Source organism: Myiozetetes cayanensis, unplaced genomic scaffold (genome assembly GCF_022539395.1).
Source record: "Myiozetetes cayanensis isolate MyiCay16 unplaced genomic scaffold, myiCay2020 scf19, whole genome shotgun sequence".
Lineage (NCBI taxonomy): Eukaryota > Metazoa > Chordata > Aves > Passeriformes > Tyrannidae > Myiozetetes > Myiozetetes cayanensis.
Window position 1 is genome coordinate 6,995,629 of NW_026087400.1, and position 28,000 is coordinate 7,023,628.

Here is a 28,000-nt window from a genome sequence, read left to right on the forward strand (position 1 = left end):
AAATAAAAGTAACAAAATAAGACCTCTGCTTATCTGAAAAATAAGTAGACCTAAAGTTGCTGAAATGTGTGTTTCTTGGATGCAGAATCAGTTTAGCATAGTGCTGGGTTCAAAAATAAATCCTGCACCTGCTGCACAGAAAAATACTATTTTCTTTGCAAGGTTTGTTAGAATCAACAGGAGGATGTGTATTTTTTAGTTGATGTTGTGAATCAAAAGGAAATAATCCCTTATATCTTTATAGTCAGAGGCCCAGTTTGACTTGCTGCCCTTTACAACTGTGTATTTGTTTAAAATCTCTCTCCACAGCCAGTAAACACCCTTGGATCTGAATATCCTGTAGTATTTTGGAAAAGATATAGTGTTTTAATTTCCATTCTATTACATAACTATTATGTTAGTCCAGACCTTCAGGACAGGGAGATGGCATTTGACAGGAGGGTATTCTTTGTCAGGCTGTCATAGATGCTATAATCTGGTTGAAGAAGGACAGACATGCCAGGACAGAAGAACATTTGCTCCTGCCCTGGTCCCCTGGGAAGGAGCAATGCTTTCAGTAAGTCTGTGAGCTTTTATTATTGGAGCTTTTCTGCACCAAAAGAGAAACCACTAAGACACCTAACTAAGCACACAGTTTAAGTCTTTATTTTCAAAATAATATAATTTGGGGTCATGCTGTTTCTTTGTTTTGTTTTGGTGCGTTAATAGAGACCTTTAGTTTAAAATACTCCTGATTTAACATCAGTCACGTTCCTTGGCTTTTCAGTGTCATCTCTTCAACGTACCTGGACCTACTTGGTCTCACTTTTTTGGCCTCCCTGGACCCCTTCAGTGTCAAGACTTCAGCCTCCTGGGAACTCTTTAAAATCCCCTTTTCAGATTTGGATGTATCCAGTCTGAGCTCTTCATCCTCTCTTGAGTTCTCCAGTCTCACTTCATCATCTCTGGACCTTTCAAGTCTCCCATCTTCAGCCTCCTCAGATTTCTCCAGTACCTCCTCTTCAATCTCCTTAGAGCTCTCCAGTCTCACCTCTTCGGATTCCTGGGAGCGCTCCAGTTTCTCCTCTTCAATTTCACTGGACCTATCAAGTCTCACTTCATTGGGCTCTCCAGATCAATCTGGCGACAGTTCTTCCATCTCCTTAGATCTCTCAAGTGTCACCTCCATATCCTCCACAGACTTCTCCAGTCCTACTTCTTCACTCTCTCTAGACCTCTCCACTCTCACGTCTTCATCCTCCACAGATGTTTCCAGTCATACCTCCTCAGCTTCCTTGAACTTTTCCTGTACAATCCCTCCCTCCTCACCAGGCATCTCAGAGAACAGCTCCTCAACCTCTTCGGAGTCCCTAGACCTCACTGATTTTAACTATTTCCTGTTTCAGCGCTCCTCTGAATTGTCCTCATCGACCTCTCAGGATGTTTCCAATCTCATCTCTACACCCTTCCTGGATGTCTCCAATCTCACCTTTCAGGATGCTTCTTCCCTCACTTCCCCAGTTTCTATGGACATGTCTAATCTCACATCCTTAGTTCCCCCAGACCTCTCCACGCTCACATTCCTGGATGTTGCTAATCGCAACGCCTCAGCTTCCCTCGATCTCTGCATCTAACCCTCCTAACGCATCCCCTCTCCCTGCAACCTCTCTCTGTCTTTCTGAACTCTCCTCCTTTATGTGCTCTCTCCTAAGTTCTCTCTCTGAAAACACCTACCTGAGGAAATTTTAGGGCTCTCCAAACATCTTCCTGTCATCTGAACAGAACTGGGCATGGAAATGAGTTGTACAGATCTATAACGGTGCCTTGTAACAGCTGCATAAACACCAATATATATTCTGGGATTTTTGTAGAGCACAGTTTCTGTCCCTGATCTGATTTCCAGTCTGCCTCAGCATGGCTGGTACCTCTCCCAAAGGTTTAACATTTTCAGTTCATGCTGAATTTTTAATCTGTCAAGACCAACAAACAGTAAAGAGAGTTGAATGTGCAAAGAGTTGCACATCTCCATTAGGGATTAGTTATATATCTCCATTATGGATTTAAATCTGAGTTGATTTCACAGAATTGCAGGTGGAGGCATTTGACAAGGAGGTACAGAGAGAGAAGATAATTGTGGAGAAAAAAAAAGCAGGTGAGAGACAGGGGGTAGGGAGAGGACTCAGAGAAGGTGTGGGGCAGGAATAGAGAGGACACGGAGCTGGAAGAAAAATGTCCAACTCTGCTATTTTGGCCTGGGGTGCCCATGAGGCTTAAAATAATCTTACTGCTAATTATTTTACCTCTCAAATCATCAGATGTTGCCATTAAAGCAGCATTTGTATGTAACATCCCCTTTATCAGTATATGTAAGTACTGCAGTTACCTGTCTTGCATCCAGTGTGCTGCTTAGGTAGCAGAAAGTGGCTTCCCTTTGGTGCTGTCTTGTATCTTTTTGTTGTCACTGCTGTAGTTGGGGTTTAGAAACCACAATGTGTTCCCTTTCAATATCATAACACTGGCACCTTTCTGTGCTAAAAGGGCAGAAATGTATTCGTCATAATAATAATTTTTTCACTGATTTAATTTTTGCAAGTTGGAAAACTTTGTTCCAATACACCATGTCTGTCTCAAAATTAGGATAGTTATGGCTCATACAAAAATAAATGAGGAAATAAGTGCGTGAAATAAAAATTATTTTCTGCCTCCTTTACACTAGTTGTTTCTTTAAAATTAAGTAGGAACACTTGCAAGACATGAATTTAAGAAATTAACCCCAAGTTCAGTAGGAGCAGAGTGGTTTAGCAGTTTAAAAAAAACCCAAAAATCACAGATTATTGGTCCAGATCTTACTGTCATATGCTGTCCTGCAGAAAGACTGGAAGATATTTGGTGAAGAGTTGTTTTTGTTCTGGTAACTCTGTCCTGACATTACCATGTGTGGTTTGTTTATTGCAATGGTTCTGGACTAAATGAGATCTCTAATAAAGTTGAAAGTTACTCTGTGCTTTAAAAATGCTTTGCCTCTGGACCGAAGGAAGCAAGAGAAGAGATATGCAAAAGTATTTTAAAAAAAAAAAATCAACATTGGCTCCACATGCCTGTAAAACGTTTTCTTTTTTAGCGTTTCATCTAGGAATGGCACAGAGGGGTAATGACAAGTGACTTAAGCTGCACAAAACACCCTTTTAACCAGTTGCTTGGATTCTTAGATTACAGCGGGACCGCTGAGGAACGAGTTAATGTGTAACTAACATAAGCGCTGGATAACAAGCCTTTTGCCTCACAGAAGACTTGGGCTTTAATTTCTGTCCTTGAGTTAACTGACGTGTGCTGTGTCTCTGGCGAATTACCGTCCCTGAACCACTGAACCCCACATATTCACTGCACAGCGTGGCCGCACAGCTCCGGAGGCGGAGCCGGGACCTTCCCAAGCCGGGAGGGCTGAGCCGGGAGCACTCCTGGCGACACCGCCATGGCCCCGCCCACCTCCCCTCACGGCCCGGGGGAAGGGGCGGGGCGCCCCGGGCGGAAAGGGCGGGAGTCGCGCTCCGCCGGCGGGTCCTCTGATTGGCCGATGGAGCGGCGCGTGGGCGGCCCCCGCGCGCTGATTGGCCGGCGGGCCCGTCCCGGCGGCGCGCGCTGACCTTGCCCGCAGGAGCCGCAGCCATGGTGGCGTATTGGCGACAGGCCGGGCTCAGGTAGCGCTGTCGCGACAGCGCCGCGGCTGTGGGGGGCGAGGGGCTGCCGGGGGACGGGGCTGTCAGCGCCGGGCAGGAAGGGCTGGCGGGTTCACAGCGGTGCGCGGGGAAGAGCGGGTTTGGGGGCAGCGGAAAGGCGGCTTTGGGGCCGGGGGAAAGGCGCGCCCGGGTCTGACCCCGCTCTGTGTCCCCTCCCCAGTTACATCCGCTACTCGCAGATCTGCGCCCAGGCCGTGCGGGCCGCCATGAAGCCGCAGTACAAGGCGGAGGCGGAGAGGGCGGCGGTGGCCACGGTGAAAACGGTGAAGCCCAAAAAGGAGTGAAATGTGAGTGGGTGGGGCGGGCCGGGTGCGTGGCTGGAGCTCTGTAGCGCTGGAGAGTGATGGTGTGCTCGCTGCTGAGGGCATTAATCCCCGCTGTCTGGGGAGAATCAGCTCCGACCTTCAGGCACGGAACTGAGGGGTTGGTGCTGTCAGTGCCCTGATTACGTCTGAGGTGGGAAATGGCTTAATCGCATTAGTTCAGTGGATAGAGGTGTCCAGTCTGGCAAGCCCTACTTTGGGGTTTGGTCAGGCTTTTTGTGGGCTCACACAGAATAGCTGAGGCTCTGCAGTGATGCCCACAGGTTTCCACAGTGATGTGCACCGGTCTGTAGTGGTGCTCAACTTCCTATTTCCTGCACCAGCAGACAGCCTCTCTGAACTGCTGTTTCCCCTGCTGAGCTGGCTTGTAAGGGTCATCTGCTCTTGGTGAAAGACAGATACCACTTGTACCATTATTCATGGCATTGCATAAATCACAAGCAGCTGAAGTGCCTTCTGTTCTGCATAGAACAGCTTCTGTTCCTGATCAGAAATTAAATATTATTACCTTTTGTTTCAAGTGTATCTTATACATATTCTTGATTCAGATAACTTGAATAGCTTTATATCTCTCGTAGGAACTGGTCTGTGGTGAATAACAGCAAACTGCTAAGCTGTAGGAAAGCTCAAGACTCTGCAGCCTGATGTCACCACATCAACTGTAAAACTTGCCTCTATATGTAAATCAGTATGCTAATAAATTTAATGGCTGAATATGTGCAAAGTGTCATTCCTCTTGAAACAAAGTTCTCCATTTTGCAGAGACGTTTACTCTTCACTTCTGTTAAAATAAAAGACTATTTTTATCACAGTCTACCATTCAGTAGCAACATTTGTTGATTCTTAGGGTAGATCTCTTGTTGGGTTTCATGCTGATATTTCAGGTACGTAAATGACTGAGGGATTTAATTGTTTAAAACTTTTCTGCCTACTACTTTTAATTATTGGTTTGGAAAGAAGTTTTCTTCCCTGAAATCTCTGTCAACAGAGAATGTAGGGATATAAATTCAGTGATTAAAAGGACCTCTGGTGGCTCTATCTGCTGGAAAAGGCACACTGTTGGCTTCAGGGGAGGGACATTCATTCCCTGGAAGGCAGTGGGGATGGAGGGTGACACTCCCTCTGCTCTTGGCTGATGGGCAAAGTCATCCTTTCATCTGGTTTTGGGGAAGTGTTGGGATGTTCCTGCTGTGTGTCTTCACAGCAGGTGGGACATTGTCCCACTGCAGAGGAGGAACTGCAGCTTGGAATGGGATTCAGGGTCATACCCTTACGCTGAGCTCGAACATGACGCATTACTCTTCAGAGTACAGTAAACTTTCACTTCTAAGAGTGTAATAATTCATGTAATTCAAAGTTAGTCCTTGCAAGAATAAAATATGGGGTTTTTGTCTATCAGATGTTTCAAGTATAAAAAGTATCTTACAGAATGGTATATATTTTTTATTAAAAGAATATTATAAATACATTAAGTAGAAGGCTGTGATGGCAAGAAACTTATTTTCCTGAAGTCAAAATACGGTTTTGATTTAGTGATTGCTTATGTGTAACAAACTACAAACCATTCTATCCTTTTTGTTGTACTGAATGTTAGGGAAAAATTTACAGTAGTTAGTACATAGGATTAAAAAAATACCACACCAAAACTTTTACACAGTGTCACAACTTTGTGTGCTAATGTAACTCCACCTATAGTTTAAAACAGAAATAAACCACACCATGATAATGAGTACAAGCTCTGCAATAATATAAGCCAGCAATGTGAAAGAACTATTAAAGTACTTAAAAAAAATTAATAATGTACATATTCAGTCTTTTGCCCCATCTTGTTTCCTCTGCCCTGCCCCTGCAGCTCAAGGAGCTGAACTTGTCTGCAGATCTACCTCAGTCTGTGGAGTGACAATAAAACAGACACTGCCTTTACAGACCTTATAGATGTGCACGTGTTCCTAAAACAGTAACATGTTCCCAATCAAAACAGGAGGCACTGTGTTTACCTGAGAATAAATAAATGTGATGAGTTGACAGCATGTTTTGCTGTTGTTTATGATCCTGATACATATGTACACAGGCACAGTGGCTGTAGAGTACATTCAGTAGCTGGTGATTATATACTAAAAATGAACACATTTACAAGAAAGGCTGTTACAAGACAACTTGTCTCTTTTTGGGAGCGATTCAGTGTCAACAGTTGTTTAGGAGAGTAAAGCAGAGCTGCCATTAATTTCAAAAGCACTGTGTTTGTAAAATTGGAGCTATTTGGCAGATGCAGAGAAAAATTCTGAAGAAATGTGTTACTTTTGACTACTGCTTTGTCTTTAGTGAATGTCAACAGGCTTATTCAGAGTGTTTTGATATTGTTTTTACGCTGCTTCCTTTTCTGGGCTCGCTTCCGCTTCCACTTCCACCTCTTCGAATTCCTCCACATCTGCAGTGGCATCCTGGTACTGCTGGTACTCGGACACAAGGTCATTGGTGTTGCCTTCTGCTTCAGAAAACTCCATCTCATCCATACCTTCCCCAGTGTACCAATGGAGAAAAGCTTTCCTTCTGAACATGGCTGAGAACTGTTCGGAGACGCGGATGAAGAGCTCCTGGATGGCCGTGTTGTTGCCGATGAAGGTCGCTGCCATCTTCAGGCCCCGCGGGGGGATGTCACACACGGCCACCTTGACGTTATTGGGGATCCACTCCACGAAGTAGGAGCTGTTCTTGGTCTGCACAGACAGCAGCTGCTCGTCCACCTCCCTGGTGGACATCCTGCCCCTGAAGATGCAGGCCACGGTCAGGTAGCGCCCGCGGCGAGGGTCGCACGCCGCCATCATGTTGCGCGCGTCGAACATCTGCTGGGTGAGCTCTGGCACCGTGAGGGCTCTGTACATCTGGCTCCCCCGAGCTGTCAGGGGGGCAAAGCCCGGCATGAAGAAGTGCAGGCGAGGGAAGGGCACCATGTTAACAGCCAGCTTCCGCAGGTCCGCGTTCAGCTGGCCCGGGAAGCGGAGCGAGGTGGTGACGCCGCTCATCGTTAGGGACACCAAGTGGTTGAGGTCACCGTAGGTGGGATTGGTGAGCTTTAAAGTTCTGAAGCATATGTCATATAGAGCTTCGTTGTCAATGCAAAAGGTTTCGTCTGTGTTCTCTATGAGCTGGTGGATGGAGAGGATGGCGTTGTATGGCTCCACGACCGTGTCGGATACTTTGGGGGAGGGCACGACACTGAAGGTGTTCATAATCCTGTCGGGGTATTCCTCCCTGATTTTGTTGATGAGGAGCGTGCCCATGCCTGAGCCTGTACCACCACCGAGAGAATGGATGAGCTGGAACCCCTGAAGGCAGTCACAGCTCTCGCACTCGTTCCTGACCACATCCATGACGTTCTCAATCAGTTCAGCACCTTCTGTGTAATGGCCCTTGGCCCAATTGTTTCCAGCACCTGAATTACCTGGAAACAGAATTGCAGAAAGAACAGCCACAAAGTTAACTTTTTAAAGGCTACAATTTTGGGCCAGTTGACTCCAGGTAGTTTGCTGGCAGCATGATGAACATACCATGGATGAAGTTGTCGGGTCGGAAGAGGGGCCCTATTTTGCTGGACCGTACACTGTCCATCGTACCAGGCTCCAGGTCCACCAGGATGGAACGGGGCACGTATTTATGGGCTGGAATAGAACAAAGTGAATGCAAATGGTTACTGTTAGAGGTTAAACAAGCCTTATGGTCTACTGTGAAAAGTCCAATCTACCTACAGTGGTTTAGGTTTTTTTGAGGGGTTTTTAATTACAAGTTGCTCTGCCAACACCTGACAGTGCTGAGCACTCACAGAAAGCCTCATTGAAGTACACGTTAATCCTCTCCAGCTGCAGGGGTGAATCCCCACGGTAGTTTCCAGTGATGTCAATCCCATGTTCATCACCAAGCACTTCCCAGAACTGGAAAAGGAAAGAGGTACAACACACTTACTTAACAAAGATTTATTTCTTTTCAGCACCCTCTCCTGCTGCTCTCATGCTGCTCTCATCCCTGACTGGAACCGTGCCTGAAGCAGGGGATGTTTTGCCATTTATTTATTAGATCAGAGCAGGGATCCTCCTCTACCCCTCCCCAAATAAGTTCAAGGGAAAAGTTTAGTAGGCTATTTATACTGCTTAGCTATCACCCATGCACTAATAGGTGGAGGCCCTCAATTTGTTCCCTTTACAGTAAACCCCCCCCATAAAATAGTGTAAATAACAGAGGTAGTAGTCTTAACAAAAGGAAGTCATAGAGGGGGTGGATCGTGGAGGGTTGCTGTGAGTCCTGTCATGCACAAGTGTGACTGTGGCATGGCAAAGCTGCCCAGACAAATTTGTACGTAAGCAAGGCTTTCCACGAACAGCTGCTGGTCCTAAATGTCCTATCTTGACACTCATATGTCTTGTGCTGGGGCTCTTATCTAGAGAGCAGCCACAGCAGTGTTGATGTGGACACACCCACCCTCTGTAGTGACCAGGCTACATTAATATTAAAGGTCTGCTGGGTTAGCATCCAGTCTCATTTCGAGTGGCCAAATACATCATTTCCAACATGTGAATGGGAGGGTGGTTGCTTTTCTACAGGTCTTAATAGACATAAGCAGTTTGCAGGTCAAAGCCAACAAAAAAAGCCCTTTCACCCCTCACATGCTGCATTCAAACGAGCTGGGTCTAACATTCCCTGGCCACCCACAGCTTCATGTTCCATTAAAAGGAATCAAGGTGAGATTTGTGGGAGCAAGAAATGGAGGAAGAACACAATGGAGCAATCCCCTGTAATTTTTTTGACAACTTCTTACTCATAAATAAATAAAAAATATGAACATCACACAGCAGAAGCAATGGTGTTGTTTTTTTTTTTTCTCCTAACATAGAAAGTCAGCAATAGTGACTTCTCTCCAAGTAACAGCATCGGAGTGTTTGAACTACACAAAAATGCTCCAAATTACATCTGCCTGTCACAGGAGGCCTGCTTTGTGTCACTCTCAGAAAAACCTAGCTGGTCACTGATAGCACAGGTCATCCTGTTGATTAATAAATTCCCATATGGTCCTTAAGGACCCTTCCAACACAAAGCATTCTGTGATATTAATGAATATAATGTGGCAGTTACTGCTGCATGGCTGAGCTGAAGTACTGGCACCACAACTTTGCAGCCCTTGAATTACTGGCTCCACCACTTATCCCGGTATTTTGCAGACTAGATTAGTTCTCCTGGGAATATGAGTCCCAGAAGGAATGCTCTGGAGCACTTGTAATCACTGTGCCATAGTTATTGCAGACGAACATTAGGCTTTGCATGAGGAGTAAGCCCATCTTTGGCTTTCATACCAAAATACTCATCTTCTCTGCTAACAATCCATTGAATTCCCAAATCCCCATGGTTGGGGATGATGTTTGATGATGTTTGACCCATTACCACTGACAGAAAGGAGCAATGTTGAAAGGAGACCTTACCTTGGCTCCGATTTGGTTCCCGCATTGCCCAATCTGAAGATGCACAATTTCACGCATTTTGTGGAGTTCGGACCTGCTGGTGGCCACAACCTCTCACAGGTTCTCCTGTTGCAGTCCCCAGAACAAACCCTCTTCCTGCTGCACTATCAGCTACACCCAGCACAGCCCATCCCAAGGGGCCTTTTTATATCAGAGGGACTGTCGCTCAGCCAGAAGGGGAGTAGCCAACTCCTCAGGCTGCTCAGCATTTCACAAGGAGGCAAAATGCCTATTTACTGCCTGGGGACAGGGTACAAGAGCACAGGTGATTTATTGAGTGCCTTGGAAAAGAACAGTGTCACATGCATCCCCTCACAATTAATTCCAGATCTCTGCAGCAATGTGATGCATGAATTTACTTGCACATTCTATTTGTGTTTCATTATTTGATGTTACACACAATATATATACAAATATATGTGCATATATAGAGATTACAGCCAAAATGAGGGATCTTAATTTATTAAGCATATCTGCTTCTGCCACATATTTTAAATTTTAGCATCATATGAGTCATACAGGACAACACCCATATTAAAAACAGTAACGACTTGTGAGCAGTGGCATCCTATAACCACAGCATTCAGCACATTGCCAGGCAAAATTCAGTTCACTAATAAGCATCATTCACAGTGTCTGACTGCAGGAAGGAAGACCACACGATCAGGACCAAAAAGTACTTTGTAACACATAAATGTAAGACTGCACTCTCAGTGATGCATGTTCCTTTAACAATTATGAGTTTCAGGCAAAATCTGAATTAACTTGTGATTAACTTGCATAGATGCTCTCTCTCTTTCTGTGTCTCTTCATTTTTCTGTCACTAAGAAATACAGCATTTCTAATATTTTTCATTTTCTTATATGAGATGTGCTTCAGGACTTGCCAGGAAAATGCTAGAGGTGAACCCCTGGTTCCTCTGAAGTTCACTGAAGTGAACTATAATGTTCACTGTGTGAAATGTTTCACTGTGTTAAAGGAAACAATGCGAGGGGGAGCAAAAAATGACCCAGTCATGTTGCCTGCTGATAACCAGGACCAGTATCACTGAGCAGCAGAAACCCAGAATGGACTGTCTGCTGGAACTCAGAGCAGTTTCATTACATGTCAAATGACTGTCATTGCTTTGCAAGTGTTCCTTTTAAGGATGGCAAAAAGAACTATAAATAGGAAAGCACCTCAAATTATTTTATATAAAATGGTGACAGTGGAAGGACTTGACTCATTGAAAGTTACTACTTTACCACTCTGTGGGTTGCTAGAGATAAGGAACCTCTGAGCTTCCATATTGTCTCAAAAGAAAAATCAGCTTACTCCAGACTTCCCTCCACCCTTATGACTTCCACTTCTCCCACCAGCCAATGAAGGAGCAGACAAGTGCTCCTAAGGCAGAGTTTAGCACCAAGAGCGCATTGCAAAAGAGCAGCGAGCAAACATTTGTCATCCTCTGCTAAGCTAGGAGTGTCCTCAGTAGGAAGCAACAAAAGCAGCACTCAGTTCAGGTAGATAAGTTTTGTTTCCTTGGAAAACATTTATTTTGTCATATTCCAGAAGATAAATAAGCCATTTAGTTTACTCGGCAAGACAACCACACAGTTCTGTTCCATCACCACACTGTCAATGTATCCCACAATAGCAGTGGGTACCTTCTAAAATTTCCTAAGAAAATTCTCAAAAGGTTATTTGGACATTTACTTTGAAAGCAAATCTCATTTTATTCATGCACATATTTGTTTTCTCCAATGATCTTTAGCTAAAAGTAGTAGAAGCTGTATATTCAGTTGCTGCATTCTGGATGGGAGCTTCATCAACACCATGTGTCAGAGAGCTGCTGACACTAAATAAATACTCCTCAAAATATGCAATGTATTCATCTACAACACACACAGCTTATGGAGAGGCTGAAGATGCTAATTCACTATCCAAAAAGTTTGGTAAGATAATTTTAGCAATAAATACACTGGCTGAGCGCTCCTACAAAGAAAGGGGAAAAAGGGAAGTGGAAGAAATATGCAATCACTTAATATGGGGTTTTCTCTTGATAAAAACAGCTGTCTGAAATCATGTGCCTCCTCTGAAGCACTTCAATAGAGAGTCTAAAAATTAATGGCACATGACACCATGTACCTGGGATGGTTTGTGAATCAGATGTGGGTTTGGGGCTCTTTTGACCCTTCTCCCCAACAGCTTTTCTGTGAACACCCAAGCCTGCTTTTCCCCAAACCTGGTCTGTGAGGAGTCTGTTTCCCCATAGATCTCATTGCAGGTCTGTCCCTCCTCAGCCCTGGGTAACCCCAAGCCTGTTAACTCCCAAAGCACTTCCCAGGCCCAGCCACCACACATGTGCTGCTGCAGATTAGTGGGGGAGCGTCCGCAGGGCCAGAGGGGACGTGGTGGATGGGCTGGCTCCAGGGACTTTTGGCACTGTGGAGATTAGGAGCAGCCTGGCACTGGGCACAGCTGGTACAGCCTGGCCCACAGTCTCCATTATCAGGCTGCCAACTGCTTCCACTGCCTTCAGAGCGGGTCCCAGATACCACAACCCTGGCCATGGGCTTAAGCTGAGACCACAAACAAGCCAGGTTTTTGTGGTTGCTGGGCTTTTTTTGTTGTTGTTTCTGGTTTTCCTGATTGTTATTTCTTTTTTTTTTTTTTTTTTTAAGCTACCCACTAGCAACAAAAATGCCTGTGCAGGGAGGCATTCTGGGATACCTTTTGTGTTTTAAATGTGGTTTGCTTGAGAGGAACTGGCTTTTCGGAGTAACCAAGAAGATTGTTGAGAAGAAAGCCTGTTCAACTTGAGAAAGGCCTGGCTACAGGACACCAGATAATTTTAAAGAGATCTGTGACTGGCTACCAGATGAGCTGATGCAAGTCTCAACTAACCTGGGCTGGCTGCATCAACCTTAGGAATGATATCAAAAAAACATGGCATTCAACAGGCAATAGAAAGCACTTCACATTTGCATTTCAGTTAGTAATAAAAACGATTTAAAGGCTGCCTTGCTCTGGCAGGTGGTCCAAGGAAATAAGGCAGGACTGCCCACTATTATCATCAGTGTAATGAGCCCGTGTGATTAAACAAACAGATTTTGGTATGACCACAGTGGATGACTGAGCAGTTCATTACCTTCCTCACACTGCAGATCTATGACCTAGCAAAAACGTGGGGCTTCAGCATGCAAATTCACCTGCTGGGCAGTGCCCTTACCTGAGGCCTACTGCCACAACCACAGCCACTGTTGAGTTTGGACTATTTGGTGAGTTGCCAAAAAGATGAACTGCCCAGCAGTCAGGTTCCATTCCTGCTGTTCCTTTTGGTGCACTGGTTCTCAGTGGCTCAGTTTCTCTATTCACAGGGTGGAGATAATAAACTTCAGGCCTTTTACAAAAAATACTATGGGAGCTATGGAGGAAAAGCTACGAGGGGAGAACTGTCTGTGGTTTACTAAACCTATTCACTAAACAGGAAAGCTCCAGCTAATGTATGGAAAAAAGACTGGTAGTCCACTCACACAGACACTGGAATCTTCTGCAGGAAAATTAGAAAACTGCTTTTACTATTGACTAAATCTTGTAACAGATAACAAAGAATCTTCAGGTGTCCTGAGCCCTAAAGAACAGTCTAAAAATTGCAGCCTTTGTAAATTGCAGCATTAAAGGGCTTGAGGAATTCAGAACTCATGACTAAGAAAAAACCGCAACCAAACAAAAAACCCCAGCCTGCTCTCTGGAGTGTCACAGTCGCTGGTCACAGTCTGGCACAATGCTGAGGTGTTAGGCCAAAGGTAAAGGAACCTGCAAGCCTGTCCCACGTACGACTCCCCTTGTCACAACCCCTGTGACCAAATTGCTTCACTTTTGAGCGCGTGAGCTGGAGACTTTCCTGTGGGGGCTGGGGACGTGGGGTCTCGGGTTTGTTCCTCATCCCGACAGATCAATCAGCCGCCTTTGGGAAGGGCTCGGGGAGGCTGCCCTGGGCACCCCGGAGCGCAGCTGCTCCCTGGGAGGGGGCGATCCCCGCGGACCGAGGACCACCGGGGAGGGTCCGCGACCCCCGCCCGCCGCAGGTGAGCGCGCCCCGGCCCCGCCCCGGCCCCGCCCCGGCCACGCCCTGCCCTCCGGCCCCTCCCCTGAATCCCGGTGCCAGCGCGTGTCCCAGGAAGCTGCCGCTGACCCAGCATGGCCACGCGAGTCCAGCCGCTCCTTCCCGTCCTGCTGCTGCTCTGGGGGGGCTGCCTGTGCCCCCTCGCCCGCGCCGGGCTCTACTTCAGGGAGGGGCAGCACTGCTACAAACCAGCCCCGCGCAAGGCTGCCGGGCTCAGGTGAGCTTCGTTCCCCCGTTCCCCCTGGGGCTGGGGCAGGCCCCCAGCCACCCCCTGGAGCTGTCCTCCGTCCCCTTCTGGAGCTGGGGCTGTCCCCTGGCCACCCCCTGGAACTGGGGGTGTCCCCCGTCCCCGGGGCTGTCCCCTGGCCACCCCCTGGAACTGGGGGTGTCCCCCGTCCCCGGGGCTGTCCTGTCACCCCTGGAACTGGGATGTCCCGTCCTCTGGGCCCGTCCATCCAGCCCCTCCGCGGGGAGCAGCCCGGGGGAAGGGCTGGCCGGGCGCGGCCGCAGCGATGGAACCCCAGCACCGCCCGGATCGGGGGGTCCCCGGCGGTTCGGGGGGTCCCCGGGGCCGCTCTGTCCCCGCCGGGGTTGGCGGGGATGGGGGGGGACACACGGGGACAGTGTCGGTCACGGGACCGCGGGGCAGGGCCCGGTCACGCGCCGCCCGCCGGGCGCTCGTTACGAAACTCCGCGGAATCCGCGGTTTTTTTTAAAAAAAACCCAACCCCCTCACCTATCTGGGGGCGCCGGCGCTGCAGCTCCTCTCCCCTCCCCGCCGCAGGACGTACCCCCGCCCGCACGAGTACCTGGATGTGTCGGCGCTGCCGCGGAGCTGGGACTGGCGGAACGTGAATGGGGTGAACTACGCGAGCGCCACTCGGAACCAGCACATCCCGCAGTACTGCGGGTCCTGCTGGGCCCACGGCAGCACCAGCGCCCTGGCAGGTACGCCCTGCAACCCCTGCCCACCCGCCCGGCTGCCTGCGCCCGGGAATCCCCTGGCTTTCGGGAGGCCAGGGAGGCTTATCTTCAGCTTACTGGCAGCTGGTGTAAGGACGAGGTGCCAAATCACTGCAGAGAAAAGCGGGGCTGAGATGTCAGTGAATACACCGGCAACAGTGGGAATTCCCAGGCTGAAGGCAAGGAGGTTTGGTTTCTGTAGGGAAAGCACGTGGAGCGAGGCTGTCCCCACCCTCTCCAAAGGGTGCGAGGGGGAGCACTGGCATGGTTAGAAACCTGTCTGCAGAAGGATTGTGTTCACGGCTCCTGCGGGTAAGAACTGGGGGTTCTGCCCTCTCCTCCATGGCAGCAGCAGATGCATAAGCAGTTCTTGTGTCTCCCTCCCTTTTCTGGTACCTCAGCCTGAGCTGCAGCACAAGAGGTGCTCCAGCCGTGCCTGGGAATGAGGAAACGAAAGAAGTTGCCTCTTGTGGGGAGGGCCCGAGGGGTATTTGCTTCAGGAGCCTGGTTATTCAAACGAACTACCACAGCACGCAGACAATCTGGTTTCAGCAGCAATCTTCATATCAGCCTTCTACTTAGGAAAAGGGAAGTAGTGGTTTGCTACAGAAGAAGTAAATTCTCCAGAGAGAACACATGATTTACATGCTGCAGAAGTACTGTTTGCATAGGGAGGCTGCAAGAAGATGGACTGTGAAGGACAAATAGAGGAAACCGTGCAGAAAGGGGAAGCAATGCAAGTGTGAGCAGACAACAGGAATCATGAGGGATACGTTCTTAAGCAGTACAAGAATTCAGACGTGTGATACCTGCCAGAATGTAGTGAAATACTAGGATAGGTAAAATACAACTTGTTAATTATGTAACTTTGGTTAAGACTTAATATGTAGGTATGCCAACATATAATTTTAAAAATCAGAGTATTCTTTGTCTTAATTGTTGTGAGTAGTTAAAGCATTCATTCCTTTTTTTTTTCTTCTTTCAGACTAGTCTGGGATAATAGTTCCCAGTTCTGTCAAGTGTATTTGAATGTTGTTAGTACTAATAGGATTAAAAGTACCAGGGTGGCATAGTTAAGACTGTTAATGCAGGGTGAGAAGCAGTTTATAAATACCCATCAGGAAGCTTTTCTGCCAAGTAAGCTGATTTCTGACAAAATAAGGCAACAGGGTGGCAGTGTCTGTCTGAGATGGCAGGATGACAGTGAGATGTTGGTGTAACAGCAAGGAGATAATTCTGAAAGCTTTTCCTTGCTTTAAGACTGTCTCAGAGCCAGTGACTTGTCTGGCCTTATGACTCTGCATGGGCTTATGGATAAATCTCTACTCTGTGAGAGATGCTGGTGAGATCTGGTTTTATGATGTGTATTTGAGAACTCTTTGCTGTCAAAAGCCAGGAAACAGATCTGAAGTTTTCAGAAGCTTGAAGTAAAAGAGGTCTAGGGCTCTTTAATGCTTTAGACAGATCTTACTCATCTACATATTTTTGCTGAGTTTTTAGTGGGAAAAAAAAAATCTTCTAATGGAAACCCCCACTAATATCTCAGCCTCTGGTCTGAATTAGGTCATGCTGTGCCTCAGTGCTGACAGTGGAGGGTTTTGCAACCACAAGTGCTGCTGTCTGCAAACAGCTACAGGTTCAAAGAAAAGGAGACAGTTTGAACACTATTTGCAAAGTGTAGCCACCCACATATTCCACTCACAATCCCCAATTTCTTCTCTTTACAGACAGAATCAACATAAAGAGGAAAGGAGCGTGGCCCTCTGCCTATCTCTCTGTTCAGAATGTCATCGACTGTGCTGACGCCGGCTCCTGTGAAGGGGGAGACCACTCCGGGGTCTGGATGTATGCCCACGACCACGGCATTCCCGACGAGACCTGCAACAACTACCAAGCCAAGGACCAAAGTATGGTGCCTTTGCTTTGCTCTAGGACTCCTTTCCAGGTTTAACAGATCTTAGTATGTTAAAAAAAAAAAGAGTTTATTGGGTTTTCAGAAAACTGGTTGCTGCTGTTTGACTGACAGAACAGGTTTTCTTCACAGGCCTGTGTGTGTGTCTCTCCTTACTCCAGACAGACAGTGTAGCACTAAATCATGTCCAGGCAAGTTTGGACACCTAAAGTGTTTTAATTTAATCTCTTAAATCTGTGACACACAATCTCTAATGTACTGAAATATTTACAAGTGTCACTTCAAGCTAAACAAAGGAGGAATTTAACCTTTGTCTGGTCATAAATGACTGGAATGATTTCTCTGCCTATGGAGAAACATGTCCTCATCAAAGCACTTGTGCCTATAGAGTAAAAAATAGTAACTAGAGATAGTAGGGACTTTAAATGTGGTTTCCAGAAAGGTATTTAGTTCACTAGAGAGAAGATGTATTACTAATTACTCTTGAGTTATTAATATCTACCTCATATAAATTAAAAAAAATAGTGTCCTATCATTAATTCACTTGAAGGAAAGCACCCTCCTGCAGTGATAATCCTCAATTCTGTTTTACAGAGTGTAAGAAGTTCAACCAGTGTGGGACTTGTGTCACTTTTGGAGAGTGCCACGTGATCAAGAACTACACTCTCTGGAAAGTTGCTGACTATGGGTCTGTCAGTGGACGAGAAAAAATGATGGCAGAAATCTACACTAATGGGCCAATTAGGTAAAAAAGAAAATGTTTTTATCTATGAGTAATATTGAGGTAAAAATACCTGAAGCTCAGTGTAGTTTTCCACTCTAGCATATGTGAGCAGCTCTGCACTGCTGTGCAGACTTCAGCTTGTTTTGTACGTCAGCTGAGCTCGGAATTCAAAACTGTTTTGTAGCCGGGCCCCTGCCCTGATCCTCGGGGATAAAAACTCCTTTCTCTGCTCTTTTACAGCTGTGGTATCATGGCTACTGAGAAGCTGGATGCCTACACAGGAGGCCTCTACAAAGAGTACAACCCCTCTCCCACAGTGAATCACATCGTGTCCGTGGCCGGCTGGGGCGTGGAAAATGGGACAGAGTATTGGATTGTCCGGAACTCGTGGGGTGAACCCTGGGTAAGGGAGCATGGGAACAAGCACAGTGGTAGGATCACTCTGGAGGGAAGGTGGGGCTTTTCATTTCTGGAGGAGAAGCTGCCTGTGGATACAAAACCTAAAATTTTTGAACTAGACTAACAGTTTAAAAATGAAACTTCACTAAGCTGGAGACAAGGATATTCATCCAAAGCTACTTGGTGTCAACTCAATCCCAAACTGTACCCCTTCTCTGCAGCTCCTATTGTGGGCAAACGTAAAATTACTTTAGCTGTAGGCCAGAATCAAGTGACACAACTGGAATGGATGAGTGGGATGTAAATCCACCAAAGCAGGTTGCCCCATGAACCCAGTGTCATACTTTCTGCATTCACTTATAAATAACTCATATTTGCAAGATAGAACAGACTCAACAATATACTTTTTCTGTAGTTGTCTTTTCTAATTTACAATGCAAATTAAATCCTTTACAGGGCGAAAGAGGGTGGCTGAGAATTGTGACAAGTGCCTACAAAGGTGGGAGAGGAGGAGACTACAATCTTGCTATTGAAGAGGACTGCACCTATGGAGATCCTATACTTCCTTGATTCTATGTTGTGCATCTTTGTTTAGGAACTACTTTGTTTGGAAGCTTCCCAGCACAACCTTTTTTTGTCTAAGACAAAATTAACCCAGATAGCACCACACAAGGGCTTCAAAAAATACAGAGCTGCCTTGAGATAATTATTTACAACTTAATTTGCCCATGAAAGAGTTGTCTGTCTTGATGCACAGTATTGAAATCATACTGACTTACTTAATCACAGAACCTGTATCTGTAAATATCTGGTTTTTTTAAAACACAAACTATGTAGGTGTACTGGAAAAGAAAAAGTATACTCAATATTTGGGTCTAGAGCTTATTTTAAATTCTCTGACAGTACTGAGATGATGCAAAAAACAAAGCTAATTCTGGACATGATAAATTAAACTAAATCCCCTCTTTCCTTGGCCTCCTGGTGAAACAGAGGTGTTGGAAGTGCATGTAGTTGCTTTTATCCATCAAAATGATATAATGGGAATTACTTTGATCAAAAAATGGTCTAAACATTTCTTAATTAGTCTTTGCTCAAATTCCTTGCTTTAATATGTGATTGACTGTGCCATTTTTCTCCTAGAGGCAAAGGACAAATTGCCATAACTCAGAACTCCTCACTAAGTTGCAGAAAGGAGGCAAATTCCCTTCCTTAGTAACTGACTCACTTTTAAGTGACAAATCAGTGCCATAACAAATGTAACTAACTGGCATTGTTAATTGCATTCAATAAACACTTTTTCTCATAACTGACTGGATATTTATTATAAGAGCTTGATTCCTGTGGTTGGTTGTCTCCCCCTGTTGTACTTAAGCTGTCCTAGATCTTGACCAGCTCCCCAAAGCTTACTCAGGATGGTGCTGCTTTTACTGGACTTTTACTTGTGAAAGGCCTGATTGACAACAGTCTGTACAGCAGCACAGTTCAGAATCTAAACCACTGCCTGCTGTCTCCAGAATTATCATGGTAGCTCAGAATTCCAGAAATGAGTAATGAAACTTTGAAAGACAGCTCTGGAAAGGAAAAAAAACACCTTTATTTAAAGGTAATTCATATTCTGGGGTGTGTCCCCTGCTGTTTGGCATCAACCAGGACAGAGTAGAGATAATTATAAAAACAAAGCCACAAGAAGCAGTAATGAAACTTCTGCACACATTCATCTTCTTGGACAGCAGTGGAATTCTGACATGGTAATGAAACTTACCAGTAACATCTGATGCATCTATTTACCAAAAAAATAGATTCTGAAAGGGTTAGGGTAACACACACAGAGAATTTATCTCTCAATACAAAACTATCCTTGATTGTTACAACTCCACTTGCGTTGCACAAAACGGGTTTTTTCATAGCAGTAAATATGGAGGATATTTAGAATTCTAATATAATGCAAAGGGGAGAAAGAGGCATTGGGGCTTCTCTGCTGCGCAGAGTTAATCACACAAATCCCTTTTTTTTTTACAACTTGCAATATCAAAGCCTAGAGAATTCAAGATTTATTCAGAGAATTATCTGCAAACTACCTTCCCCATTCTTCAGGTTCTGGGCATTACACAAAGAATGAGTGCCGAATTCAGTCAGTAACAAAAATAACGTTCATTTAAACAAACCTGTTTCTCTCTTGCCCTCCCCTTCAGAGCATTCAGATTTATACTGATTTGTGGAATAACAGAAAACCCTTCAGTATTATTCCATTTGCTAAATTATGTTAACAGTTCTCTGATATGAAATACAAACAGTCCTCTGACAGGAACTTCAAGGTCACCACGCAAGTCAATCAAATGCCCTTCACTCCTTGTTTTATATTTTTGTTTTGTTGCTGTTTTCTTTTTGCTGCTGCATTGCCCAGTTCTAGAACCTTACTGGTGAAGAGGGAGGCAAAGTAGTGATCATGTGCTCTGCAGTCTTGATACTTTCCACTGCTTAGTTCATCATAATGAAGTTAGATTTGCAATGAGCTTAAAAAAAAAAAAAAAGAAAAGAGACTGTTCAGTACATTGAGTCAGTGATTTATCTGTTTGCATGTGGATTTCTTGCATTATGTAAATAATTAGGATTTTAGGATAGGAGGGAATTATGACAGAATACAGTGTATTATGACAGACTACTTCCCTTCCTCTCCTTTCCTTACTGCAGTGCTAGTTCTCAAAAAGCAGTTTTTATCTCTAAGTTCCTCGCTACTACCCCAGATTCTTGATTACAGGAAAACTGTTGAACATAGGCCCCTAAAAGGGAAGTTGTCTGTCAAAATATCTGGTGAGCATTCCTATTTTTAGCAATCCTCCTCCTAAACGTTATTTGCAAGTTGCAACAAGCACAAATGGAAGCAGGTGTGCAAGGAATAAATGGACTTACCTATGAACTCAGTGACAGGATCATGTTCACCTTCTGTTTTTATAGTACCTGCAATACTCTCATTCTCCAGGATTGGAAGAAAAAGCTGTACAAAGTCTGAGGTATATGGAGGAGCAATCACATCGAGCACCTGGAACAGCAGACAAACCCAGATTACTCTTCCACTTACAGGGGTAGTAGGGACACTATTTATTTCACATACTAGTCTTGAAAACATGCAAGTAGTTGCACTTAGGACCTCTTGTTCTCCATACAAGTAATTAATTAGCTATGTGTTCTTGAGGTACGTTGTCCAGTACCTTATTAATTCCAGAAGTCAGGAGTTAGAAGGACTAAGTCACATCCTTGTGAATACTGATACACGTACATTGCTCAGAATCTGATCTCAGAACCTGAAACATTTCTGAATCCAAGGCAAGCTCATTTAATATCCAAACACATACAACTAATATTAAACTTCAGATGGCAGTAAACACAGTTTTTGCTGCTGACCTCTGTCACAAAGTATCTGATGAGCGAGATATCCGTGTCCAGCTTCTCCAGGCATTTGCGGATGTAGCTGACAACAGGCAGGACGTACCCTCGGCTGAGCAAGTGCACCATCCTGTCCAAGAGAGTCTTCTTCAATTCCAGCTGGGGGTGCAGGGAGGGAAGAACCAACAGATCAGAACTTCCTCTCAGAAGTGTGCAATTTTTACCACTTCAATATATGATAGGTTACATTTTAACCATGACCACAGTCCTAAACTAAGCTCTTCCAACTGCTCTGACAGCAAAGTCATTAACTTGAGTAAGGGTAACCAATATGAAGGAACACAAATACTGCATCCTTTGAGACTCACCTGCTCCATAACATCCAGCTGGGAATGTTCTGTTTCAAAGAGCTTGACAAGAAGTTGTAGGACTTGGGGATGAAGGAGCTGATGGCACGTACTGATCTGCAAACAAGGCAGCAACGTCAGACGCTCAGAACTGCAATTTAAAAACCAATGCAGCAGTCTTTATTAGACAAGTTTACACTGATGGTCAGTGCCAAATGGAAATTCATTTAGAGAACTATTCTACCATTCCTTTCTTTGATGCCCAAGTTTTCCTAGTGTAAATAATGCTGAGCTGAAAAAAAACAAATAATTAATTCTGGATAGATTCATCTCCGTATATTTAGTGACTTAATGCAAACGACAGGCATTCAGTGGACTGGTTGTTACAAACATCAAAATTGTTCCTGCTCTCCAGCAAAGCTTTAGGTACACTCTTACCTCATCCAATAGTGCCAGGTGAACTGGAGTGTGATCAGTCTGCAGCTGGAAGTATCGTGGTTCTGACACTGTCCAATCCACCCACTTGAGCACACCCATAGCCACCACTGGGAACCTGCAGAAAGAGAGATCCCTTCAGCACAGGAGCATGAAAAGTAAATGAAAGCTTTATTAGGAAGACATAGTAATGTCACCTTTTCCCAGTGGCACAAGTTATGTGTGAAAGGCAGGATTTATGTGTTCATGAGAGATTCCAAAGAGTCAGATGGACAATTCTGAAAGCTGCTTTCAGACCACATCTGCACATATTCTATAGTGAGGATGCCTTCACAGAGTGGCCCATAAAGACATCTCCCTTCAGCAGCACTGCCTCTCCTAAATAATACTTTTCCTCCAACAACTGAAGCTTGGGACCAGCCCCTCTGCTCACCTGATGCACTGATAGAGGGTGCTCAGCTCTGCAACCAACTCTGATGCTCCTTTGTTCTCATTGCAACACAGATTGTGAACAGTTTCGATGGCTTTCGAAGTTGACTTGAGCTCGTCCTTGTTTATGCTGACTCTCTTGTTCTGGAAAATTATTGCAAAGTTTGAATGCAAGAGTTGTGAATATACTTTTGTGGTAGTATTTGATCATCAGGTCCTACACTCTTCAGACATGTCAGTTGAAGCCAGAAACACTTCATATTCAAATAAGGAACTTCATGACCATACATTTCCTGCAGCACAGTCAGGCTGCTGTAGGTAAAAACAGTATTATTCACAGAGCTGAGCATTACCTTTTTCCACATCTCTACCACACTGGCTGCATAAGCCAGTATGTGAATATATTTATGTTTGTGGTCCTGGTTGATCTTAGCACCTGGCTTAAACAAGGACTGCATGAAGAGGTCCAGAAAGGCAGGCACTCGAATCTGTGAAGGAAATGAAGGGTCTATCAGAGCCTGAGAATTAGTAGAGGTGATTAAAAATATGGCTTTTGTATCTGATAGATCTCACACAGATAACACATACTGTTAATAATAACACTAACTGTCCTGTTAGACAGTTTTCTGAAGAGACACAAAGTTTTAACAGAAAAAAAATTAAAATAATAAAAATAAAGGAAAACAGAATTACAGATTATATTGCTAAAGTATCTAAATGCCATCATACTTGACACCAGAACCCAGTGCGAAATATGAACTGTGTCATTTAGGCCTGTTTATAAGAAACTGCAGAAGTGGGCAGGTTTTTGGTCAAAAGATTTAATTCCTTGCCATCTTTATCTCCTATTGTAAATTTCTTAATGTAACTATATGTAAAAGGGCAACTTGGAATAATTCTTAAAAAAACAACAAAAAATACCAAGAAGGTAATGCAAAACAGAATACAAGTAGCAGTTTCACATTTAGACATTACTTACAATTATAGAGGGATGAGTGAGTGCTAATTTCATTTTTGTGTCCACACAACACTTAGCACAACAAGACATCACGTTTCTGAGTGCTGCTGCAATAGAGGTAAGTATCAGAGGTTACAAACAGGTAACTACTAACCAGTTCTACTGGTGGTGGGTCCATGCTTGTAAACATTTTGAACAGGACAGTGATATCTGCTGGATTCAGAGCTCCTTTGGACAGCATTGCACCAAGAGCCTGACACGCTCGGGGATAGGAGGCTGCAGTACCCAGGGCTAGAGTGATCTGACTGGCATCGTGGCCTCTGCATGGAGAGCAAACACACACAGTGACTTATTTTCTTAGTTCAGACATTTTAGTTTAAGCCTCACTGCACCAACAGGTAATTACAGAAATAGGCCTGTATGTTTGTTTTTAAGATGTTCATAGAACAGTAAAAATACATATTTCTTAATAGACAGAAACTTTATTTCTTTGCTTTTCCAATTCCACCTGAACTTTTCTGCTGTTCTACAGATGAAAGCTTGCTGCAAGTGCTGCTGTGTTGCAGCCAAGAATTCTCCTTTTGCCAGTAGAAGGAAATTAAGATGAGCAAAAGACAGCAGTTTACAGATTCTGGTGACTTATATTTTAACTGACAGTGTGACTCCCACTCACTTCTCATGGGCGTATCGCTGCACCTCCTGAGCGATCCTCCTGACAGCCGAGCCTCCCTGCTCCTCCTGGGCCAGGATGGACATCATGGACTGGGCAAAAAGGTAAGTGTGTTCCCCATGGCACACCATCTTCTGTGAAAGCACACAGCACAAAGCTTACCAGTCAACAAGGAACTTCCCAGGGTGCTGCTGTGCTCACAGGGAGCAAAGGGACAAAACAAACAGCAAAACTGCAAAGGAAAAAAAAAAAAAAAACAACACCCCAACACACAAAAAAATTAAGCAACAAAACCAAACACCCAACAGCCAAGAAGAAAGTACTGATTGAATAAAGCATTGATACCAAGCACGAAGAAATGGCTAAATTTAGAACTTCATTTCTTAAATTGAGAGGGAAATCTCTTCTACTTCCACTCGGTACTTTGTCTGCAGTATTTAAACAGTAAGAGAAGTACAAAGCCACTCAGAAATCATCAGGTTATTTCACAACATATGAACATATGCTGGGTTGATTCAGATGGCAGCTTTCACATTGATGTGGATGATAAAACACTTACTGTAATTTGCCAAAGGTCTGACAAGAATGATCTTAAAATTTCACATTAAATGTGAAAGATGACATTTTTACCTTCACCTTTTTACAATCCTTTTAATAAATATAAGAAGTGTCATAGAAGCAACCCAAGAAATTCCTGGTCACAGAACAAACAAAAAGCATAGATTTCTGGGTTTTAACTCAGATACACCTTCTCAAGATTTTGTAGGAAATCAAGATTGTCTATGACCTCAATGATCTGTATCTCCTAACCAGAAAGGAAAACATAAAAAGGAAAAACCTGAAAACCTCAAAAAAAAACCCCAAACCAACCAACCAAAAACCAAAAAAACAACTTACAGCAAACTCAGGGAGGTTTTTTTCAAGGTTTTCTTCTCCTCCATCCAGAATTGTTGCCAGAGATGTACGCAGGACTCTGGAAAATACTTCTAGTTGCTGACATGCTGTTGAAACACTGGTTATTTCCCCTTGATATCCAGCATCAGATATAAGCTACAAAAACATTATAGAAAACTCGTTATTTAGGATATCCTAACAAGTTCCAGAAGAACACACAAAATGCAAGATTCACCTTGCATAGACTTATTGGAATTACATTCATATTATATACTTGATTACATTATACTGGAGTATAGTACCTTCACAGTAAAATTAAGCATTAAACAGTCAGGATGGGCTTCTGCCAATTTGTAAAAGAGATCTCTCCACGTTGTATGTGCTATCATTTGCTCAAGCCAGGCTGGAGTCTGAAAAGATTAGAGCAAAAGAGAGCAACTTAACAATGTCTAGTTGTCAAGATCATTAAAAGTAAGGCTTTTACCTCTCAGGAGTCCTGTGAGTTGTTCTACAAAAATTTATTACTAAGGATGCATTCCAAGTTCTCTAAACCTCTGAGGACTCCAGTGAGACAGAGCTGGTTTTCTGAAACCAGTTGTTTCTTAACCAAAGAGTTTTGAAGATACAATTTCCCTTCCCCCACCATCTACTACTCCATCAGATGAAGGCATCTAAGGAGGACCCACTCGAGTAGAGACAGCAACATGGATTCCATGCACACCTCTCCTTCCTCTGTAAAGATGGAATCTGCTTTCCGAGGGTCAAAATGCTTGATAAGTAAGCTCTTTAAATGGTTTTCTACAGTCTCCTGAACTTGCATTGGCTCAACACCTGTACAGAAGGAACAGAAAACTCGGCAGATGCAGTCCAATCGAACATGGCAGCAACATCTTACATTTTCCAGTGAGAACAGAAACTACTCCAAAATTTACCAACACAGAGAGGATCAGAGGAGAGACATCAGTTCTACTATTGAGCCATACCGACACAGTCAGATTTACAGACTCTCCACCTTTTTTCCTAAATGTTTAGGATCACAGGCAGGTCACACTAGACCCTTTCTCTCACCTTCCTCATCAGATACACAAACAGCAATGCCAGCCATCCCAAAGGACTGGTACTGGGCATGATAACAAAATGCAAATGTATCTTGACCACAAAAGGGCTGAGGAACAAACCCACCCTAACACAGGCTAAAGTTCATCCTTTTAATATACTGGCTATCAGTAGCTTTGATAGTATTCTACAAAACAATATACAAATAGTAGTATCTATTTCTACATTTCTGAACTCAGAGAATAATAATTCTGGTAATTTGTAAACAAAAATTTACACAAGCTAAGGAATTGAGATACCACAAGATAATGCTGAATATGTCTTGCAAGAGGCTTAATATGTAATTCTTGTCTCAGAGAATACAGGTTCTCTGTATGAGAACCCTCACTGATGCACTGAGAGGGAATAGTAACTAGCAACAAGGTAATTGTTTTTTTCAATTAAATTATTTAATTCTAATACAAAATATCAAACATTTCTAACACTATCTATGTTATAGCCCCCCTTGCCCTTTAGGTGAAAACATAAAGAAACTATAGCTTATGTGGTTGTTTCAACTATAAAAACCTTTTATAGGGTTTGGGAGTTTGATGGCATTTTAAACTGTTAAAACTGTTCATCAACAGATTACTTCATTATTCTCTGAGCAGAATAAACATATTATTATAAAGGATTTAGCCACGTATAAGATGACAACTTTGTAACAATCCATTTTCCGTATAGGATCAAATTTGCCATTGATTCAGATATTTCTGACAAAAGAAAGACTACAGACCCAAACTATACTGTATCACTTATTACCTGTTTGAATGAGCCACTCTGCCAGCAAATTTACAGTCTGTGCCACTGCAGTGTAGTTTTCAGAGAGGAGCTGGATTACATTCTCTGGAGAACCTCCTGCTTGGAAATACCTGATGAAAGGATTACAAAAGAACTATTTGAGTCACATAAAAAACAAAACCCAACTGGACTCTAAATAAAGGGAAAACAACAGCACCATTTGTACATTTTCACACACACGTCCACACAAAGTGACAACATCACACCTCTAACATCCATAATGTGCTCCATAACACACTTCAGGTTACACTCACCTCTTCAACGTGTTAAATATAGAAGGCTCCATTATATAGTCAGGGGTTGAAAATTTCTTCAGGCACTCTTGCTGGACCTCAGCATCATCTTCTCCCTCCCCATCCTCATCATCTTGCTGTTCACAAGCACAGTCGAGTCAGACCCCTCTCCTGTCCTGTCTCCCCCCCATACTATTTGGGTCACTTTTTCCCCCAGAAATACATCCACCCCAGTTCACCAGCACTGCTCCCCGCACAAACAGAGCTTCTTAATGGAGAATCACAGAATCACTGAGGTTGGAAAAGACCCCTGAGACCATCGAGTCCAAGCTGTGCCTGATGCCCACCTTGTCACCCAGCCTGAGCACTGAGCGCCGCATCCAGTCGTTCCTTGGACACCTGCGGGGATGGGGACTCCAAACCTCCCTGGGCAGCCCATTCCAATGTCTAATCACCCTTCCCGCGAAGGAATTCTTCCTAATGCCCAACCTAACCCTCCCCTGGCACAGCTTTCACAGCCTGTGTCCTCCCGTCCTGTGGCCGGTTGCCTGGGAGCAGAGCCCGACCCCACCCGGCTACAGCCTCCTGTCAGGTGGTTGCAGGGAGGCAGAAGGTGACCAGGTTTTAGGTTTTGCGGCCGCATCCCTCCCCTAACCCCCTCCAGCCCCAGGCCACACCGCCCGCACCGGCACCGGGCTCTCGGAGCCGCAGAGCGGGCGGGCCCTGGGGCCGCTCCGGGACCCGCCCGGGGCTGCCCTTCGACCCCGGGGCTCCCCCGGGCTCTCACCGCGCCCCCGTCCGCCTCGCTGCCCCACTCGGCCGCGCTGCCCTCGAAGTAATCGGCGTCCTCCATGGCTCCTCCCGGCCCGGCCCGCCCCGCGCAGCCGGAACGGGCGGGGCGGGCCCGAATGGCGGCGGGGCGGGGACGGAGGGGCCGCTGTGGGAGGGGGAGCGGGGATGGCGGGGAGGGCGGCTCGGACACCGCGGGCCCGGGGATCGGCCCGAGCACGGCCTGCGGGGACACGGCGGGACACGGCACTGTCGGCGGGGAGCAAAGTCAGGGGAAAGGAGCCCTGCCCTGCCCTGCCCTGCCCTGCCAGGC

General features: G+C 45.0%; 4 protein-coding genes across 6 annotated transcripts; 2 read left to right on the forward strand and 2 right to left on the reverse strand.

Moving 5' to 3' along the window:
• Positions 1-3,553: 3,553 nt before the first annotated feature.
• ATP5F1E (ATP synthase F1 subunit epsilon) lies at positions 3,554-4,753 on the forward strand. The gene is made up of 3 exons (XM_050313959.1): positions 3,554-3,677; positions 3,877-4,003; positions 4,618-4,753. The coding sequence occupies exons 1-2, from the start codon at positions 3,646-3,648 to the stop codon at positions 3,998-4,000; spliced, it is 156 nt and encodes a 51-aa protein (XP_050169916.1). The 5' UTR covers positions 3,554-3,645; the 3' UTR covers positions 4,001-4,003; positions 4,618-4,753.
• A 718-nt stretch (positions 4,754-5,471) lies between these two features.
• Positions 5,472-14,477, reverse strand: TUBB1 (tubulin beta 1 class VI). Of its 3 annotated transcripts, none has more exons than XM_050313952.1 (4): positions 9,508-13,575; positions 7,821-7,968; positions 7,588-7,758; positions 5,472-7,481 (listed from the first exon to the last, which is right to left on the reverse strand). In XM_050313952.1, the coding sequence occupies exons 1-4, from the start codon at positions 9,562-9,564 to the stop codon at positions 6,403-6,405; spliced, it is 1,455 nt and encodes a 484-aa protein (XP_050169909.1). In that variant the 5' UTR covers positions 9,565-13,575; the 3' UTR covers positions 5,472-6,402. The 3 variants fall into 3 exon arrangements, with proteins under 3 accessions (XP_050169909.1, XP_050169907.1, XP_050169908.1); XM_050313950.1 differs by having other exon boundaries at positions 5,473-7,481; positions 7,588-7,698; positions 7,860-7,968; XM_050313951.1 differs by lacking the exon at positions 9,508-13,575 and adding an exon at positions 14,391-14,477 and having other exon boundaries at positions 5,474-7,481; positions 7,588-7,698; positions 7,860-7,968.
• CTSZ (cathepsin Z) lies at positions 13,705-18,958 on the forward strand. Its single transcript, XM_050313955.1, has 6 exons — positions 13,705-13,871; positions 14,439-14,602; positions 16,345-16,524; positions 17,124-17,274; positions 17,494-17,656; positions 18,109-18,958. Exons 1-6 carry the CDS (start codon positions 13,729-13,731, stop codon positions 18,220-18,222), a joined length of 915 nt encoding a protein of 304 aa, XP_050169912.1. The 5' UTR covers positions 13,705-13,728; the 3' UTR covers positions 18,223-18,958.
• Positions 18,959-19,224: 266 nt separating this feature from the next.
• Positions 19,225-27,783, reverse strand: NELFCD (negative elongation factor complex member C/D). Its single transcript, XM_050313943.1, has 15 exons — positions 27,686-27,783; positions 26,920-27,035; positions 26,627-26,736; positions 25,491-25,600; positions 25,072-25,179; positions 24,773-24,925; positions 23,879-24,009; positions 23,360-23,525; positions 22,601-22,735; positions 22,252-22,391; positions 21,822-21,936; positions 21,405-21,500; positions 21,055-21,195; positions 20,563-20,692; positions 19,225-20,165 (listed from the first exon to the last, which is right to left on the reverse strand). Exons 1-15 carry the CDS (start codon positions 27,749-27,751, stop codon positions 20,131-20,133), a joined length of 1,752 nt encoding a protein of 583 aa, XP_050169900.1. The 5' UTR covers positions 27,752-27,783; the 3' UTR covers positions 19,225-20,130.
• Between the last annotated feature and the right edge of the window lie 217 nt (positions 27,784-28,000).